This window comes from Bubalus kerabau, chromosome 16 (assembly GCF_029407905.1).
Source record: "Bubalus kerabau isolate K-KA32 ecotype Philippines breed swamp buffalo chromosome 16, PCC_UOA_SB_1v2, whole genome shotgun sequence".
In the NCBI taxonomy this organism is placed as follows: domain Eukaryota; kingdom Metazoa; phylum Chordata; class Mammalia; order Artiodactyla; family Bovidae; genus Bubalus; species Bubalus kerabau.
Genome location: NC_073639.1, coordinates 45,039,616 through 45,060,503, shown reverse-complemented (window position 1 = coordinate 45,060,503; position 20,888 = coordinate 45,039,616). Strand labels below are relative to the sequence as shown.

At 37.4% G+C, this 20,888-nt stretch overlaps 1 protein-coding gene across 1 annotated transcript in view; it reads right to left on the bottom strand.

Moving 5' to 3' along the window:
- Positions 1 to 14,091: 14,091 nt before the first annotated feature.
- Positions 14,092 to 20,888, bottom strand: part of GASK1B (golgi associated kinase 1B) — a 71,580-nt gene continuing 64,783 nt past the window's right edge. Inside the window, exon 5 of the mRNA XM_055550084.1 lies at positions 14,092 to 17,997. Within this exon, the coding sequence (XP_055406059.1) occupies positions 17,790 to 17,997 (208 nt within the window). The 3' untranslated portion in view covers positions 14,092 to 17,789. The remainder of the gene's footprint in view (positions 17,998 to 20,888) is intronic.

Below are 20,888 nucleotides of genomic sequence, written 5' to 3'. Positions count from 1 at the left end.
AATTGATGCTTTTGAACTGTGGTGTTGGAGAAGACTCGAGAGTCCCTTGGACTGCAATGAGATCCAACCAGTCCATTCTGAAGGAGATCAGCCCTGGGATTTCTTTGGAAGGAATGATGCTAAAACTGAAACTCCAGTACTTTGGCCACCTCATGCGAAGAGTTGACTCATTGGAAAAGACTCTGATACTGGGAGGGATTGGGGGCAGGAGGAGAAGGGGACGACAGAGGATGAGATGGCTGGATGGCATCACTGACTCGATGGATGTGAGTCTGAGTGAACTCCGGGAGTTGGTGATGGACATGGAGGCCAGGCGTGCTGCAATTCATGGGGTCGCAAAGAGTCAGACATGACTGAGCGACTGAACTGAACTGAATGGTAGTTATTTTATATTATTTTCAATACCATTGCCTAGGCATTTTCTTTTTTATATATTCTCAATGTTACATTCTGATAGAAAGATTTTATCAAACATTTCAATCCTAATGGAAGAATTCTGCATTTTTTGATACTTTTTATGGATATTTTTTTCAATCTTGCAGGAACTGAAAGCACCTGGGTAATTTCTTCTGCTTTCATGGATTTTAAATTTCATCCATATTTTGACAATTCCCAATTATATTTCTAAGCCATTCATTCTCAGTCAGTGGTGGTTTTACCCCTGAGGACATTTGGCAATGTCTGCAGACAGGTTGATTGTCAGAGCAAGAGGAGTGTCACTGGCATATGGTGTGTAGAGGCTGGAGATGGCACTGAACATTCTACAGTCTCCAAGATGTTAACTGGACCCAAAATCTCAAATGACACCAGTGTTGAAAGGCCCTGACCAGCTCACACCTCACATCTATGTTTAATGTCTCCACTCAAATGCACAATGACTTCTGTCAAACAAAATATTCTTTTTTTTTTTAATTCACCAAAGTTGTTTCTCACTGGATAGTTCCCATTTGAGTCAAGGGCAACATTTGAACCTGATTACTCAAGTTAGAAACCTTGTGGTCATTCTTGAAAACATCATTTTCCATCTGGTAGATGGAAGATACACTTTAAACACTTTAAATTCACTAATTTTCCATCTCCACTCCCTATAATGGTTCACCATCTCTCATTGGAACTGCTGGGTGGCCTTCTGTCCCATCTCCCCTCCCTCCACATTCGTTAGAAAAATTAAAATGGAAAAAGTCATGTTCAAGTTCAGAAACAGGAAAGCAGGACTCTGACTTGCCTGGACACTGCCTGGATTCCATGCCTACAAGAACAGCAAATCAGATGGCACTCTAGATAAGAAATGAAGTGGGTCTTACAATTCTTGAGCCCCTGGAGGTCTAGTCAACTCCCAAGGTCTAACAAAATCCTATGACTCACAAGGTAAAACAAATAGCATTGCAAAAAGGTTGAAGTAAAACTAGAGCTGCATTTTTGCATGCAATTTTGATGATGATATCTGTCTGTGGCCTGGAATTATAAGCAGGAGACCCACAAACTGCAATTTGAAGTCTCACCCATGGGGTTGATCCGCCACTCAGGAACTTTTCCCAGTTAGGACTCCAGATTGCTATTAACGAGGGACTTCACAGAGCTGTTTGAGGAATATTGGTCGGCCCAATTTGGTGATGTATGTGCTGTTTCTTCTCTCTATTGTTTCTATTTCTTTTCTTTTAATGACTGCATATTTAAATTAATTCAAATGATCATCTATAAAAAATTAAAACTATTTGTGTGTGTAATGAGTGGTGTCTTTTGTTAATGAATCCTTCAAACCTAAAGCAAAAGTAAAACTTTCAGGAAAACAACATTGCCTGTCTCCCACTCATTCTCCACACGGACTCCAGAGTGATCTCACCAAACCTGGGATGTAATCCAAATTCCTTAGCAAGGTCTTTGGGTCAGAGGTGCATGATCTTGGCCTCTACTCTCGTCATCCACCTGCAGTGTCTCTCCCTCATTTGCCATATTTCATAAGAGCTTTATCTCATTTTATGGAGGACATGGAATATTTTTCCACTTTCAAGGTTTTGCATGTGCTGATGCTTCTGCCTGAAATGTTCTTCTTCCCATTCTTGGGGTAACTGCTTCTTAGTCCTCTGACCTCAGCCTCCACATCCCTTCCTCTGGGGGCCTTCATTTCTGCCCTAATCAGTAATACAGCTCTCTGCTCACAACTTTCACTGCAATTTTCAATGTTATTATACTTATTCTTCCCTAAATATATGCTCCAAAAAGTCAAGAACCGTATCTGTTTAGTTCAGTACTTCTTTTTGGACTTGAGGATATGGCAGGTGTTCAGGAAATATTTATTGAAGGAATTAATTAATACATACCAGAAATTAACCAGGAGTGGTCACTTGGTAACACCAGCTGAAGAGTTTCTTAGGATCTTGAACTTAGAATGACTTCAAGTTTCTGGTGTATATGCCCGGACATATGCTATGAAATGTTATACACAGTTACTAAATAGTTAATGCATTATATAATGTAGATACATATATGTACACTATGCACATCATAAATGCATGAGTGTATACATTATATAGGGCTTCCCTGGTAGCTCAATTGATAAAGAAACCGCCTGTAATGCAGGAAACCTGGGTTCAATTCCTGGGTTGGGAAGATACCCTGGTAAAGGGATAGGCTACCCGCTTCTAGTATTCTATCCTGGAGAATCCCCATGGACAGAGGAGCCTGGCAGGCTACAGACCATGGGGTTGCAAAGAGTCAGACATAATTGAGTGACTTAGCACAGCACAGCACAGCATACTTTATATAAACATGCATGTGAGTATTTAATATGTATATATTTTATGCATCTGTGTGTATTAAATATATTGTTGTTGTTTGTTATTCAGTCTCTAAGTCATGTTGCAGCCCCATGAATTGCAACACACCATGCTTCCCTGTCCTTCATTATCTCCCAGAGTTTGCTCAAACTCATGTCCATTGAGTTGGTGATACTCCCCAACCACTTCATCCTCTGTTGCCCCCTTCTCCTCCTGCCATCAATATTTCCCAGCATCAGTGTCTTTATATATACATATCTATGTATATAATATATGTAAACATAATATGTATTTTCTATGTATGTATAAACATATAGTGCATTAAATCTCTATTTATATATGCTATATGATAAAGCCTTTGGCTTTAATCTCAAAGCTAATATTAACATTGGTGAAGCTTAATGCCGCTGTGACATTGATTACATTTCTCTCACACATTCATCCATTTCCTAATACATCAATTGCCCTAGTCCTAAAAAGCTCGCTGATTTTCTTCTGTTTTGTGAGGTCCTATACACCAAACTTTTCAGAAGAATCACTCAATTTTTCAATCTTTATTTGCTATGGGTAAAAATTCAGCTTCCAAAAGTTCATCATTTGCATTTTTATAGCATAAGTGTTTTGTTACTTCTAGCTTCAGCTGGGAGCAAGTGAAACCAGGTGCTTCAAGTCCTTTTGCGAATGACATAGGGAAAAATATGAATAAAAATAAATCAGTGCTGTATGAATGCATATCTTGATAGATGGAATTGATGGAGCTTTGTTTTCCAACAGTAGCCTCTTCTAAAATGGGTCTTGGACTGACCAGTTCTTCAGGTATTGCTTCTCATATTTACATATGGCATTGGAACAGATTTTGATAGCCTATTATCTTCATAAGAAAGAACATAATATTCTAAAACAATACCTTATCTCCCACACAAAACACTGGACTGAAGCCATGGATTTTATACTGTTCTGTGCATTACAGGCTCAGATAGCCCCCCGGCTATGAGCTTTGACATGGTTTCATGCTCATGATGAGATAGATGTCAGGTTGGAGAGTCCAGTGTGCTTAAAAATCTGCTCACAACAATAAAAGGAGAGATGTCTATTTTTAACTCTCAGTCTTCCACAATCCTCAATATAAAAGTTCCAGAATTCCACATAAACCAACCAGTTAGATACTGGAGTGTTAAATATATGGTGGGGACTTAATATCATTTTTAAGAGTATTGTCATTCATACAACTGGCAACAGGAATGCCAGAAAATTCTTCAATCAAAGCCATGTTAAAAAAATTTAAAAGTATCACTTCTTGATCATGAAAATAAACTTTTTTATATGCCTCTCAGTGAAAGTAAAAATTTGTTTCCAGAATAGAGCTGATTTTATATGAGTTTAAATCTGCTAATTGTTTTTTCAATCTCTCGCTTTAAAACACACTAACTAATCAGTTGAACAAAGCTCTAACTGGCTATTATATCTACTTGCAAACTAGCAAATTCAATTTTCGACATAACAACACAAAGTAAAATGAAGTGGAATGCTGTGATTTTAAGGGGGCTTTGCCCTCCTTTGTTCTGTGAACTTCGCCAGCTTTCACACCACAGCAATCTCACAGCCCTTTGTTCAAACTGACAACATCGAATGTAAAGAATGGCTTTACATTGTGATTTTCTTACCCGAGGAATCCAAATGCATCAAGAAAAATGCTCACCAAGGCTTGGAACAGAAAGAGGTATTTATTTCACATGTGCCCGAGTTCTGTGTAACTCAGCATCATGGCAAATGGATTGAGATTGCAATTCTGAGCTGAAATTCTCTTTGTCTCCTGTGAATCAGGAAGTCCAAACATATGGACTAAGAAGATAACGATTTTAAAGAGTAGGTACCCATCTTGGAAAATGGTCATTGTTATTTCAATATGCTTGAGTAGAACCAGACATGAGAGGGACACTTAAAAACTTGAGTGGCTGTTTCTTCTAATCTTCTCAATTAGATGGCTGTGAGACAATGGTTCCACTTCAGCGCCTGGCCAAGGTTTCAGTTAATCTCGGTGTGCATAAGTGATACAAATTCTCTCAGGGAAGTGAGTCACTGTGACAGAGTGGAGAGTCCTGGATGGACTTGTGTAGGCCATGTGGCCTGACTGTCACAAGCAGAGCTTGTAAAGTTGGGTGGATTTGGATATGAATCTCCGATTGTCATTTCCTGGCTTTTCTTGGACTAATTATTAACTTCATTCTTTAATTTTCTCTTGTGTCAGATAGAGTGGAGAGGACTAAAGTAGATACTATTTTTTGAAGTATATCACAGTATATATAGCAGCCTCAAGGTGTGAACCTGATATGGTAACTTTTTTTTTTAATTTTCATTTTATATTGGAGTATATTTAATTTACAATATTTGGTTAGTTTCACGTGTACAGCATAGTGATTCAGTTGTCCAGTGTCTTTCAGATTCTTTTCGCATACAGGTTATTACAGAATAGTGTCCTATGCTATATAGTAGATCTTTGTTGATCATCAATTTTACATTTAATAATGTTTATATGATAATCTGATTTCCTAATTTTTTCTTCCCTTGCTCAATCTTTCCCTTTTGGTAACCATAAATTTGTTTTCTGTGTCTGTGAGTCTGTTTCTGTTTTGTAAATAAATTTATTTAGACTTTTTTTTTTAGAATCCACATATAAGTGATATATTTGTCTTTGACTTACTTCACTCAGTGTGACAATCTCTAGGTCCATCTATGTTCCTGCAAGTGGTATTATTTCATTCTTTTTATGGCTGAGTAATAGTCCACTGTACGTATGTACTGCATCTTCTTTATCCAGTCAACTGTTGATGGACATTTAGATTGCTTTCATGTCTTGGCTATTGTAAATAGAACTGCTATGAACATTATTATGTTGCATGTATTTTTTGAGTTATGCTTTTCTCCAGATATACGCCTAGGAGTGGGATTACTGTACTCATATGGTAGCTCTGTTTTTAGTTTTTTACAGTGCTTCCATAGTGGCTGCCCCAAATTATATTCCCACCAACATTGTAGGAGTGTCCCCTTCTTTCCGCACCCTCTCCAGCATATTTTTCCAGCATTTATTATTTGTAGAAATTTGATGATGGCCATTCTGACTGGTGGGTAGCTATAATTATTAAATTAGGAGATCTATGTTGTTACAACCTTCTATAACTCACAGATTATTATTTTCAAAATATAAATGAAAATTGATACCAAATGAGCCTACATAATGAACAGTTCTCCAAGTGCTCATTCTACTCATTATTTGCCTCTTTATGTCCTGCTGTTCTCCGTTGATTCAAATGGTATCCAGTATTTATTTAAGAAACTTTCAAAGAGCTGAAACATAAGACAAATAAGAGGTTTGTGAAGATATTCATTAGACAAAGCTGATTTAGCTGTCGTTGTCCCAGGCAGTAGAAACAAAGCTATGCATTTCTTAAGAGAAAAAAGATGAGAGGGGGAAAAAAATGGGTAGAGTCTTTAAGGGAAGCAGGAGAACAGGACAGAATATCAAGAGCTATATCTCTGTATCTCAGAGAAAGAGGATAAATCTGAGTTAATGGAAAAGGGAAAGAACCACTGGAGGTTTTACATGGATGAAATGGCTGCATATGGCAGAAAAAGATTGCGATAGTCAGACATTGCATTGAAGAGGCTTTTTACATAAAACAAAATAGAAGGTAGCGATTCTGCAATGCACTAAAAACAAAATGGAAAGAGAGGAATACAACTGATAATGGAGGAATAGATCTAAGACACTGAAAGCTGTTGAAGGGGATGATGTTGCAACAAAAGGAAGCAGGCTTACAGGAACTGGCTTCTTGAACTTTGCTGTCTGGTTCCCATTACTCTTTCTCTTCAAAAAAATGTCACCCATTCTTTTCAGGGCAGAACATTTTGCCAAATATGCTATTTGAATATTGATTTTAGAACATTTCCTTGATCTGAAAGCATGCTACCCAGATTGGCATAAATGCAAGTTCTTTCTTTCCAGAGTCCTTGTCATGATTTATTCGAGGAGTTGTTTTTTTGTTGTTTTTTTTTTTACCAAAGATAAAATTGAAGAACAGAGCATCATGGGCACAAAACACACAATTCCTGACAATAAAGTGCATTGGCTGGAGCTATCATGAAGGATATTTGAGATATTACATAAGAGATTTTGATTCATAAATATATCTGAAAAATAACATGCCTTTTTTAGTAGGAACAGTTGAAGAACAAAAAGAAAAGGCTAAAGGAACTCTGTATGAAATTAGTTTTTCTTATGTGTGAAAAAATTAGCTAATGATTCTGATTTCTATTCTACCACATACAGACAGATATTAACCTTTACAGTTTCATGATCAAAGATTTGAAGAAGGAAGCTGCTGAAAAAAAGTGATCCCTTATTTTCCTCTACTAAATCCCAAGATCTAAGGCAGTGCTTGGCACATAGTTGGCACTCAAGAAATAGTTATCATATGAACAACTCAATAAAGCCTTAAAGAAATAAAGTTAAAAAATTATGTAGTCATCACCAGTCAAGAGCTAATTATACCAGAAAATCCTGAGATGTGGTTTAATCTCATGGTTTGGGGCATCCTCACTTACATTAAAAGCCTCAATTCTGATAATAGTAAATCACTTGGTTTTGAATCAACTGTGAAATCAGCCTTTTCATCAAGGAAACCCCCCTACCAAAAAAAGAAAGAAAGAAAAGCAATCTACCTCTTTATCTAGATTTATTGTCCTGTGTGTGTTGTGTGTGTGTGTGTGTGTGTGTGTGTGTGTGTGTTCCTCAATCCTTCTGAATCTTTCTCAATGATACAAACTCAGGTGAGCTTCTCTGGTAAACATAGCTCCCTTTAGAGATGACTACTGATGTGATGACTACAGGTGCATAAAATGGATCTAAGCCAGAGCAGACTATTTCTATTGCATGGTGTTTCTGGAATATCTTTTCATGTTATCTCCCATAGCCATGACAGTTTTCTCAGAACGGTTAGTTAATTCCCTCCAAATCTTTATGTAATGGCCTACAATTATGTATGAAAAGTACTTCAAACTTAGACCCATCCTGCCTCACTTCTTGATTTCTTTGTAACTAAATAACTTCTAGAGATTTTAGATCATGTCTCCACATCCTCTCCCCCAACACACATTCCAGTCCACCCCAACAGACTTTTTTCTCAAATGATTCTCTTCTTTAAGAACAGAAAAACTCATTAAAAAAACATAACAAGGGATAAAAGACATGTGATTCTTCTTCAGAAACCACTGAAATGAATGAAGAAGATACAAAAGGGAAAGAATGATGTGCCTAATATAAAGCTATAAGATGACCATCACCAAAAGCAGAACGCAGAGTGCAGATTTCTTTGAAAATAAACAAGGGTCTTAGAAACCTAACAAAGAGAAAATGGGATTATATCACCAAAGACACTGCCATTTTGAAATCAAAGGGACAGAGAAAGCAGGATAGAATGAAGAAAGGCTGTCAAACTCGCTAACTGAAAATCACAAGACTACCCAGCCTGCATGATTCTACAACACAGGACTGTGAAGCTCTTTAGTTATGAAGGTACCCTCTTCCTCAAGGAAATGGAATGATGATGCTGAAGGTGATTCAGAGACCATCAGAGCTGATACTCTCACCACAGTCTCGGGGGCCAGAACTAGTTCCTTCTGCTTTCACTGGGCCAGGATGCCTCCGCTCACTGCCCTCCCAGACATCACATGAGCAGGACCCTTTCAGACAGCAACAGGGACAGAGCTGTGGGGATGATGCTGCCACCTCATTGGTCCCAAGAGGTGGGGCACAGAGTCAGAGAGGGTTATTCTCAAGACTTAAGAGCCAATGAAAATCACCCTTCTAGGTTTTGGACTTGCTTGGAACTTTTCCCTCCTCCCTTCGTCCCTATTTTTCCCTTTCTGAATGGTAGTGTTTATCCTATGCTTGTCCCGTCATACTACTTTGGAAGCAGTTAACTTGCCTGGTTTCCCAGGTTCACAGCTGGAGAAGAATTTTGCTTCAGGATGAATCATAACTCAAGTCTCCTACACATGTGACTTCGATGATTTCATTTCAATATTTGGCAAAACCAATACAATATTGTAAAGTTTAAAAATAAAATAAAATTTTAAAAAAATAAATAAAACTTTGAACTTTTGATTTTAGAGATGATGCAGAAACAATTTAAGACTTGAGGGTTGTTTGCGTGGAATTAATGCATCTTTTATGCAAAAAGGATGTGAAGTTCGAAAGGCTAGTGCTATAGAACGAATTGTGTCATACTTAAAATTCACGTGTTGAAGCCCCAACCTCATGTGATGGTATTTGGAGCTGGGGATCTTTGGGAGGTTTAGAAGAGGTCGTGAGGATGGAGCACTCATGATGGGATTTGTTCCCTTGTGAGAAGAGAGACACCCAGGAGCTTGCTTCCTCTCTCTCCACCTGCACACCCCCAAAAGGCCTTGCTGTGAATACACAGCAAGGAGTGGCCATCTGCAACCCAAGGAGAAAGCCCTCCCCAGATACTGGCCCCATTGGCATCGTGATCTTGGCCTTCCCCCTCACCAGTACTATGAGAAGTAAATTCTTGGTCTATGGCATTTTGTTATGGCACCCCAAGCTGCCTAAGACAGAGACAAAACCCTAACCTAGATGTGTTACCTGACAGATGAGGTTGAGACAGAGATTGGGGAACAGCAGCTGTTGCTGAGGGTGGCACATGAAAATACACAGAGACACCTGTGCTCTGCAGCAATGCTAGCCAGTAGACATTCTATAATGATGGAAGCATCCTCCACCTGTGCTGAGATGAGGCCAGAGTATCCATTAAAGCACCCATGGCTACTGAGCATTTAAAATGTTGCTAGTGTGACTGAGAAAATACAATTTTAACTTCATTTCATTTGAATTTTACTTGAAAAATTTCAGAAACTATTTCCTACAGCCTCTGAGAAAATTCTAAAACTCTTTGAAAAACTATTTCACCTAAAAAGATTAAAATTTTTTTTAAATCAACACAGAATTAGTATAGAAGCAGAAAATGAAAACTGAGCTTTCTAAAAAGGAAATTTGAAGATAAATTCATTTAGAAGAATTAAGACTAATTAGAACCAGTAAGAAATAGGATAGATACTGCTGAGATAAAGTCAGAGATATAAAGAAAACCTTTGAGAAAATAGTAAATTTTGTGAAGGAAAAATATAGAGAAAATTAAGTGAATAAGGAAAATACAATTCAGAGGCAGATTCCATACACACATCATACATATCTCTTTATCTGAAAACCTAACAAATAGAACCAAATTATATCCAAATATATATTGTTAAAGTATTCCTGAAATGAAGGAAAATATAAATATGTTGATTCCTTGTGTTCTAGGAAAATCTGATGTAGAATGACTAGCTTTAAGACATGTCTTGAGAAATTATTAAAATTAAAGAATGAAGAAAAAACACAATGTGCACCAAAATTTGTAAAGCAAAACACCTACAAGTTAGAGGAATGCAGGGTGACCTCAGAAATCTTATTAGTAATGTTCAAAGCCAAATAATAGATTTGCAATGTCTACAAACCTCCAGGGGCATTTTGTTTTGAAAATAAAATGAAATCCAAATTTCCTATCACCAAGCTGTTGTTTAAACACATCAATAAAATACTGTTATTCACAAATGAGGATGTCTCTGTGAATATAGAACTCGTGAGTAAGTCTGTAATAATCATCTGATGAAGAAACGTGTCAGCAAAGAGATGAAGGAGGAAAAACAAAGACCTCAGGAATGCAGAAGCTATAATTGATGGCGGGCAGGAAATCCATGCACACAAAGCAATAAGGCACCTGTGAGAGGCGGAAGCTAGAAGGTAAACAATAAGAAGATTAACAATGTGAGCATGATGATATATATTTCAGAAGTGAGTTCATGAAGGAAAGAAGTAGGGGAAGAGCATCTAAGAGCATGGACATCTTCATCTGTCATTGGAAAAATTCATGACATGCTTTCTAAACTTGGCTTAGAAAAAGACCTAAATCAGAGATGTTTCTGTTGGTTGCAAGCATCAGAAAAACAATCAACCTAGATTAACCTGAAGCAAAAAGGTGAATCAATGAAAGATACTGAGCCGTTTCAAGGAAAGAACTGGAAGGCATCTCCAGGGCAACAAAGGCAGCAGAAGCAACAAGACCATGGGCTCAGCTACCCCTGTTGTCAGCTCACAAAAAAGAAAGTCTGACTAAGATCTCCAGAATATTGTCCATTAGTACTTTAGTTCTGTTTTTTATCTTTTCCAGATCTAAAATTCTGAGGCACATTCTCCTAGTCAGCCAGACCTTCAATTCTGAACCAATCAATGATGACAGCAAACGAAGCTAAATAAAGAGACGCTGTTTGCCCATTGGAAATCACACGTACATCCCTGAACCTCTCAAATAGGGCCTGAGGGCCCTGACAGAGAGGAAGTGACACAGTGGGCTCCAGGTCCCCAGAAGAAGAGGATTGGTGGATAGACAAAATAAGATGTAGGTTGTATTTGCTTCAAATATAATGAGTCACCATTTGTTTAATAGCTCTCACCATCCACTGTAGTTACCAATGTTATTCACCAGATAGTTCATTCCTTATTCTCAAACTGCTTTGTCTGATGACTTGTAACTGAAAGTACCAGCCCTTCAGAACTTCCGTTCATTCAGGCACAGCAATGGAAACATCCAGGCTGCTCCTCTGCTCGATCCTCCAGTTTTTATGAAAAGCAAAGCCTTCCTGCCAAGCCGGGATGGACATTTGCCAGTAGAAATCCAACTTAGCGGTTTCCAGCCATGGAGATTTGAAGGTACTTTGCTCCTGTGACACTACTTGGTCTATTATATTGGTATTCTAACCTTTTCTTAGATTTCCCATGTGATTATGCTTTGTCCTTTGGCTGCAACTGCACCCTGGCCCAACAGTTACTTTCTTTCTTTCTTTTTTTTTTTTAATTTAATTTTATTTTTAAACTTTACATAACTGTATTAGTTTCTTTCTAATGTTTCTTTCTAATGCACTTCATTTCTCTTTCTCCTCACCTGCTAACAAGGAAACACCTGCCACAATGTCTGATCTTCTGTCAAGGTAGGGGAGGAGGTTCCTAGGAATGTTAGGGTCCTGAGGAGAGGATGCCTTCTTTACAGACCAGTCTTCATGTCAAAGGACACAGATACTGGCCCCAGAGACAGAAGAAGGTAAAGCACTTTTACCACTACTCAACCTAAAATGTTTGCCCTGATGTTTAATTTATCATACTGCTACCAAGTCCAAGCTCACTCTGCTCACTGCACGACAGGCCAGTAAATCCAAAAGATGAAGTGTTGAGGCAAGGAATACAAAGTTAGTAGACTGAGAAGATGGCAGACTAATGTCTCAGAACAACCATCTTATTGGGGTCTGGATTCCAGGTTCTTTTATAAAACAAAGATGGGAGTAAGTGAGGAGGAAAAGTAAAAAGGTCATTAATCTTGCAACTATCTCCTGGAATGGCCAGCCTCAGGGAAGGGGTGTTAATTTCTTCCTTACTGTAGCCATCCACAAGTGGACAGGGTCCTGAACAAAACATTTTGGTTTAGCATTCAGGCAGAGGGGTAAGGGTTCCCTGAGGCAGGCCATTATGTATAAACAGTATCCTTTTAATGAACAAAAGAAATGGGAAGCAAAGGTTAAAGTGAGAGAAACAGATGCAACATGGAGTCAGTTCTTCACTCTAATAATAGGCTCCCAGATATATTTTTCACCTAAAATTTGTATTGATGAGCCCAAGGTGTCTCGTCCTCATGATTTTCATGTGGCTTATTTCTAGACCCCTTCCCTCAAACCTCTTGGGAATCTGATTGATGCCATAAAACACGGCAACCCATTCTAATATGAAGAATTGGACAATCTTTATGAATGTGAGAAGACAAAAGAAAATTAAAGGTTTACCTTCTATAGTGGGGCAGGGGGGTCCTTTTTTAATCAATGGACTAAAGCTGTAGTTCTGAACCTTAAAGTGATAGCTTTGCCTTTCAGGGGACAGTTTGCAATATCTGGAGATATTCCTGGTTGTCACAACTTGGAGACCTGTTACTACTAGCATCTGGTAAATAGTCTAGGGCCAACATAACAATTTAATTAGGACTCTGAGTCCTTAATTAGGAACTTCCTACTTTGGATGCCACCATGTCACTTCTTTTTAAACATATTCTCTCTGCTTGCAACTAACAATACAGTAAGATGGAAATGACACAAATAGTACTGCCATAATTGTCAGTGAAACTCGCAGGAAAGTCCTGTATTTTAACTGTCACTTGTTACCTGATTGAGAGAGAAGAAGACTGACTCTCTCCTAGGAGATGCTACACATTTTTCAAAAGTCTCTTATGAATGACCTAAACTTTGCAAGTTTAACTGTAAAGTATTCTCACCAAGTTAGAGAGGATATGTGAACTGCAGTTTATTTTTTTAAAGTATTATATGGTCAAAAAATAACGTTGGCTTCAAATTTTAGTACTCCTGAGGGCCTGAAATGAGGATATAGAACAAGATCTCTTGTTCTCCTAAACAGAAGTTGAGCCAATAACATAGAGTACTTTATGAGCCAGATAATGTCTGGTGTCCTGGAGCTAAAGAAAATGTTGGCACGTCTTGCAAAATCACAGCTGTTTCAGTCTCATTTAGTGACTGGCCACACTCCCTGCAGCCCAGTTTGCCTTTTGAAATATAGCTCAGCTGGCTATTCTGCAGCATGACAAAAAGGCCCCTGACAAGGAAAGGTTTTTTTAATCTCTTTGTCTCAAAAGCTTTAAAAATCTTGACAAGCACTGCTAAGAAACACATATTACTTTTTAAGAAGATGCATACAAATTTCTTAATGCATGCAAAACTGTGTCTGTTTTACTCCAATGCACTTTGGAGACATGAGGGTAAAAAGATACCTTTCTAAGAAGAAAAACAAAATGTTGAACTAATTTAACTATATGCAATGCTAGTATAAGAAAGGATTTCTGTGACTTCCTTCATGTACAATGTGCATTTTAGACTGCAAAACAAAGTCTGCCTGTAACCCATCTGAGTCAGACCTTTCAAGCAGATAATCAACTAACAATTCTTAATCAGTTAAAGGATGAAATGAAAATAAACTTAAGCTGTTGATCAAATGGTAGCATTCAGTTTTTTAAATTATGTGACTCTGTTTTGAAAGTTGTTAAAATTTCAAAATTTTAAAATCACGACACTCAAGTAAATACAATTATAAGACTCTACAGTCAAAAGTTTATTAAGCCAAAATCTTCAAAAAGGTAAAACCCCAACTCTTATGCAAATATAAAATGAACATATTCAAAGATTTTATTAAAATAATTAATAACAAGAAAACTAGTAAGAAGACACTACGATTTCAAGAATGTTTCAAAAGCTAAATATTTACAGGCAAATGTTAGGATAAGATTATTGGACAAATTAAAAAAAAAAAAAACTGGTTAGTGTCCAACAGGGTAATAATTTGTAAAGCCATTAGGATAGGATTGTTTTATCCACCAGACAGAAATTATTTGCATCTCCCTGGGGTAAAATTCTACAAGTTAACCTCTGCCCTAGAGCATTGTTAAATAGTCCATTCAATACAAAATGAAGTCCAGCATTGCACTGAAAGAATACTTGGGGCTATTTCCAAGTGTCCAATACCTTTTCTGACAAGTCAAATCATCTTTCATTCATGAAAGTTCCTGATTCTTGATAACATTATTTATTCTTTAGAGAATGCCTTCATCATCTTCATTTGACTTATGTATCAATGTCATTTCCATATCATATTTTCAGGCAAGTGCTCTAATGTGCCTTATTTAATCTGTACTGAGATAAACATTAGAATTTCATAAGACAATATATAGATGAACCTACATTTAGGTTATTTTATTTCAGTCACTGGATATAATTTACCATATATCTAAAAGCACAATGGTATAAACAGGCTATTACAGAAGTTTAGAGATTATAAATATTTTGAACATAAGTCTAAGACATTTTATATTTTAATAAGTTCCCCAGGTGCCTAATAAATTTAATAAATATGAATGCTACCAAGCAAGCCTTAAATATAATAGTAAGACTCACATCAAGCAAAGAAAACCCCAAATTAGTATCTTCTTATAATTTATGATATCTGTTAAGTAATTTGCATACCACCTAAAAGAGTGCTAAATGTACACCAAGGGAAGGCATAATATCATTATTAATGATATCAAATATATGCATACACAAACACAGTCTAGTATAAGTCTCAACTATTCAATTGTTTCTTTTATCATGGATAAAGGTAGCAAACACTCCCCCAGAGTTCACTTCTGAAAAGCAGTTCACCTATAAAACAAGATAAAAACAAAACAACAACAAAAAGACTGACAAAATAAAAAACACACATCTTTAATTTTTAACATTTTTATGACATATTTTTAAGATATGTATTTATTTTCATAATATCACTTTAAAAAAATAATCACACAAGAATAAGCTTCTGAATGTCTGCCTACTTAAACTGCTCTATTTTAAATTTAGCAAATTGTAAATAAACCCCATAATGTGCAATGTGAACCAAACTGCAGCCTAATGAGTACATTTACAAGGCAGAGTATTCTCATTGTTTCAGTAAGAGAAGAGTATTACTTATTAGAATGAAAAGCCTGGCCTCAAGTCATCCATCATTCAAAAATAATATAGCATGAATTATCCACTGATTCTAAAACAACATATACTGTTAAAAAGCAAAGGTGACTAAATTAAACATGTGATCCTGGACCTGTCATTTGATACTTTGCATTTCAGAAAACTGGAGGCAGATAAACAATGAGACCCACCAGCTGGAGGACCAAGTTGTCCAGAAGTGGTAAAGGTTAAGATGCAAAATCAAAGCCACTTCTGAGGAACCTGAGATTTCCAGCACCAGTGTCACAAAGTTGGACAAGATGGTATATTCCATGAAAGGCATATTAAAATGCAAATATGTCACCTAGATAAGACAAGGTATAAGGCAACTTGACAAAGAGTTATTTTAATGTAGAGTTTGCATCTCCAGACTTCTGTTAGGCCAAATTCTCATTAATATGCTGGTTATTGAGACACAAAGTGATCTTAAAAAGACCAAATACAGCAGGTAGCAGTGGAGACTCAGCAAAGTCCACATGTACCTAGAAAGTATGGGGCGGAGGGTGGGAGAGGCGCACTCAGGGCTACGGAGGGAACGCTGAAGACAGCATGGTCTGAAGGCCAGCCCTCTAAGGGTCAGCTGAGAAGTGAGGGTGCTAAAAAGTAGGGCCTGAATGTAAGCTTAGAAAAGTTATAATTAGAGGATCAAATGATTCCCTTTTCCTTTGACTACATTTTTTTATAATCTACATGTTATTGTGTCACTTTGCCTCAAATATTTGTATAAATTAAAATCTATAGATAGGTTAGCCTTTATCATACTGTCTTTAGTAGTCCTAATCTTCAGTGATTCTGAGTGACCCTTATTAGAACACAGAAAATGGGATGCACTTTAGGAATAATATGCAGAACTGAGAAAACAGGATAAAATGCATTATAAATATTCCTAAGTTATTTTTTTAAACTGAAAGAAGTCAGTATAGTAGCTTCTTAATAAGAGGTGAGGGGGGATTGTCATAGCCATTTGTTCAAGACTTCAAATCTCTATGTGAACATCTATCAAACACCATGATGTAGATGCCTCCAAGGATATGTGGTGCAGTGGTAAAGAATCCACCTGCCAAGCAGGAGACATGGGCTCGATCCTTGGGTCAGGAAGATCCTTTGGAGAAGGAAATGGCAACCCACTCCATTATTATTGCCTGGAAAATTCCATGCACAGAGGAGCCTGGAGGGCTACAGTCTATGGGGTCACAGAGTCGAACACGACTTAGTGACTAAACAACAGAGTTCAGAGAGAATTGTTTGAGGTTAAATATCTTCCAATTTCCCATTTCTAGTCATGTGATTTCACTTGAGGAGAACTTATCAGAGTTGGGTTTTAATTATTTTGCTCCTATTTTTCATATTGGAATAAGTCAAACAATATACTCAAACACACTCAATATCTGGTCCTATTGTCAATATCTGGACAATATCAATTAATTATGTTTAAATATAATTACAAAGAACAAACTTGAAGAAATCCACTATTATTTATGAAATAAGCAGAAATTATAGCCTATCCTTAGTAAAAATGACAAAAAATGTAAAAAGAACATCCGCCCAACCAAAAGACACTCAATAAGCATAGTTTCACATATGCAACGTCATACCTAAAAATTGAATGTTTAAGCCACCAGACATAAGTTGGACCAAAACAGAGAGTAAAACTACCTAATGTATAAACTGTCAGATGTAGGTTTCTATACTGATAACAAAATGTTAATACATTTCCAAAAGGGAATGGAAAATGGGATTCTTGTGTTGAGGATCACAAAGCTGGCTGATCATTTTTAGATACAATAGAATATACACTGGAGGTTTTACAAATAAACCAACATTTCTCCTTAAAATTACTATAGAGTCTGAAGTTTCTGAAGGTTATACACCTCCATTTTCCAGCATAGAGTTGCCTCTGGGTAGTGTTGAAACTGCTGTCTGTTCTAACAATCAACAATAGAAAGATATCCAGAACTGTTCCCATTAGTATTTGGTTAGACCAGCAAATGGCATCAAACCTGATTTATTAAAGGAATCACTACTTCTGGTTCATACTATCCTGTTAACTGATGTGACAGATGCTTTAATACAACTAACTGGGATCAAAAGTGCAACTATTCTGTGCTCAGATGTTGAGACTCCCAGTCATGATGTTAAAGGAAAATGTAAACAGATACATCTTAGCAGTATATTTGCAAAAGCTTTTGAAGACTGCTATTGTGCTCAGGTTCATCATATTTACTAGATTAAATTCATTTACTTTGTGTATTCATCTCCACTGCCTCATCTCTAAAAGGACTGGACCGCTAGCCAGAAGACCTTTTCTTATTCATTCATAGGTAACACTTTGGCCCCGTGTGCGTTGATGTAGGTGAGCAGGATTTTGGCTCTCTGTTCTATCACGTCAATTAGCTTTTCGATGCCCTGTCTACCTCCCTGACTCTCCCAGTAAACTTTATCAAGAAACAGAGACTGAAGGAGTTTCTGCCGTAAGTGTTGGCTCTTCAAAACAGAAACTGCAGATTCGGGAAACCTGAAAAGAGAAAATGATATTTCAGTCTTTGTAATTGCTTGGAAATACTATGCCCTGCCCAGTGGTTCGGCCAGTCATTAATCTGGTATAAATCATACTATCAGATAATATCTTGAGGATCGAAACATTTCTGTCAGCGTCTAGCTTACACTTCTCAATAATTATATACTAGAAGAAGAGATTTCAAAGGAACTGAGTTTTCTATACCACTGAGAACTTGACATACCAATGTTTTACTTAAGACCATTATATGTAGGCAAAGAGAGGGACAGAATTAGCAGGAATTCTGATAATCTGGAAAAGTACTTTCCTCAAATTTAAACTCCATTGCACCCATAAGCAAAGAAGGCAATGGCACCCCACTCCAGTACTCTTGCCTGGAAAATCTCATGGACGGAGGAGCCTGGTAAGCTTCAGCCCATGGGGTCGCTAAGAGTCGGACACGACTGAGTGACTTCATTTTCACTTTTCACTTTCATGCATTGGAGAAGGAAATGGCAACCCACTCCAGTGTTCTTGCCTGGAGAATCCCAGGGACAGGGGAGCCTGGTGGACTGCCGTCTGTGGGGTTGCACAGAGTCGGACATGACTGAAGCTATTTAGCAGCAGCAGCAGCAGCACCCATAAGAAACCACTTTAATCTGTTGAGTAGAATCCTATCCTCCTAAGTGTTAACATGAGATTATATGCAAGAAAATATGAGAAGCAAAAAAATGCTGACAATTTCAGTAAATTACTCTTCCTGAAGCAGAGTTGCATGAATGAACTTAATGAGAAATTATACAAAATACATGTGGTGTAAAGAAAGAAGTCACACCAAAATGCCTAATTAAAGACTGAAATGCCTTTTATTCAGATAATACTTCAGAAATTCTAAGAATCTGGAAACATTATATTAAGCCCTAATATTAATTTATTTTCAAATAAATTTAGCAAAACTCAGGTTTGAGGGCCAGGGCACTCTACAAGGAAGCACCTCTCTGGAAAACCTGAGGTCAATTTAGAGGGATCCTTGCTGAATTACCTAAAGAAGGGCATTATGATTCCTGCTCTTCATTTAGAAATAATAAAGGCAGGGATACAGCACATACATTATCTAAAGGATTTAGTAAAATTTCTCGTTCAAAATTATAAGCAACATTTTGCTGAATCTCCAATTTGGCCTCTCTCCCAGCTTTCATTAAAATGCTGATGAAAGTACAGTACAAATACTGGGGTTTAAGAGTAAATTTAGTAGTTCCTTAAAAACTAAAACAGAATATATATTTGTTCCAAGAGTACAGTTTGCCAAGAGCTTCAGTCCTCTAAGCATCTTTTCCAAATGTCAGTGGATCAAGCTGGGGATGGCACTGAGGGGGCGTGAATACAGCAGTCCATATGTTCCAGCATTTCTGATGCTGCAGAGAGACCAAAGGCCAAAGAGCTGGACATGCTTAATGAGTCTGAGTAAGTGTGAAATTAAATAATGTTAATCAGATGCTCTGAGCACCCCCAAAGACATGTCCTTTATAGTTTAGTAACCATAGTATTAATTAAGCGTTTTTGCTATAGGAAGTATTAATAATCCATGATTTATTAATTCTCTGGCCCTTGAACTAACTTAGCTGTGGCAGAATGTACAAGATGAAACCACTACATTCATGGATCTCTTTAGTGTCTAATCCTTGCATAAAGGAAAATCAAAAAAATTACCTGACTCTGTGCTATGCTGCTTAATGGAAATATTCTATGCATAAATCTGGGTTAGTGAAATCTTCATTTTTGCCTTTGAATGTGGAAATTACATATTCAAAGAAGATTTAACTTTAAACCCATTACTCCTTATAATGCATTTAGGGTTAAATCTCCTTTGAAAGCATAAGTAAAATGTTACTCATATTTTTATGAATGTATGAGAGAGATGGATTCTCCAGGCACTATTAATTCTAAGAGGAAATTCAGAGATTTAAGAGGACTCCATAATATCGACTCAGTAAGTGATGCTGCTGGTATGTAAATTTTCCTACACATAAAATTTCCTCACCTCAAACACTTAGCAGACACTTATATTTTACCTTCCATCCACAGAGATATAAGGAATGGGTATTAATAGAGAAAGTCATGGCAAAAACTCATGAAAATGGATGTCCTGAAACTCATTAACTCTAGCGTTGGAAATACATAAAATTCCCCATTACCTAATTCATGGTGCTAAGAAGAATTATTAAAATATGCTTCAGAGTTTTGTTAACAAGAGAAATAGTAACAGCAGAAATGCCACAAGTTACTGCAGAAAAATGACTGGACTTGGGGTTGGAGGACCTGGGTTCTACTCCCAATTTTAGACTTGCTCATGTGTCCCCAGCAATCACTCGGCCTCACAAGGTTGGTGGACTGTTTCACTAGAGCACCCTTCTATTTTCAAGTCTCAGACACACACCCCAGTTTCTTAGTGACCCTGATTTCTGACTAAGGTTGAAAACAATGAAGGGAACTTCCCTGGTGGTGCAGTGGATAGGAATCCACCTGCCAATACAGGGGACACAGGTTTGATCACTGATCCAGGAAGATTCCACTTGCTTTGGGCAATTAAGTCCATGTACCACAACTACTGACTCCACACTCCTTACCCTGCGAGCCACAACTACTGAGCCTGTGCTCCACAACAAATAACCCTCATTCACCATAACTAGAGAAAGGCCGCATGCAGCAATGGAGACCCAGTGCAACCAAAAATTAATTAATTAAGAAAAAAGAAAGAAAGACAATGAATGGGTGCTTATGAAGGGGAGTCTGAAATGTAACTTCAGTCCCCATGTTTGGGGTGAATATCTCAGACTCTACAGTGAGGTCCCTACCACTATGGAATGTCTTAGTTTCCTTTATTTCCAAATACTTCTTGAGTGTAAGCT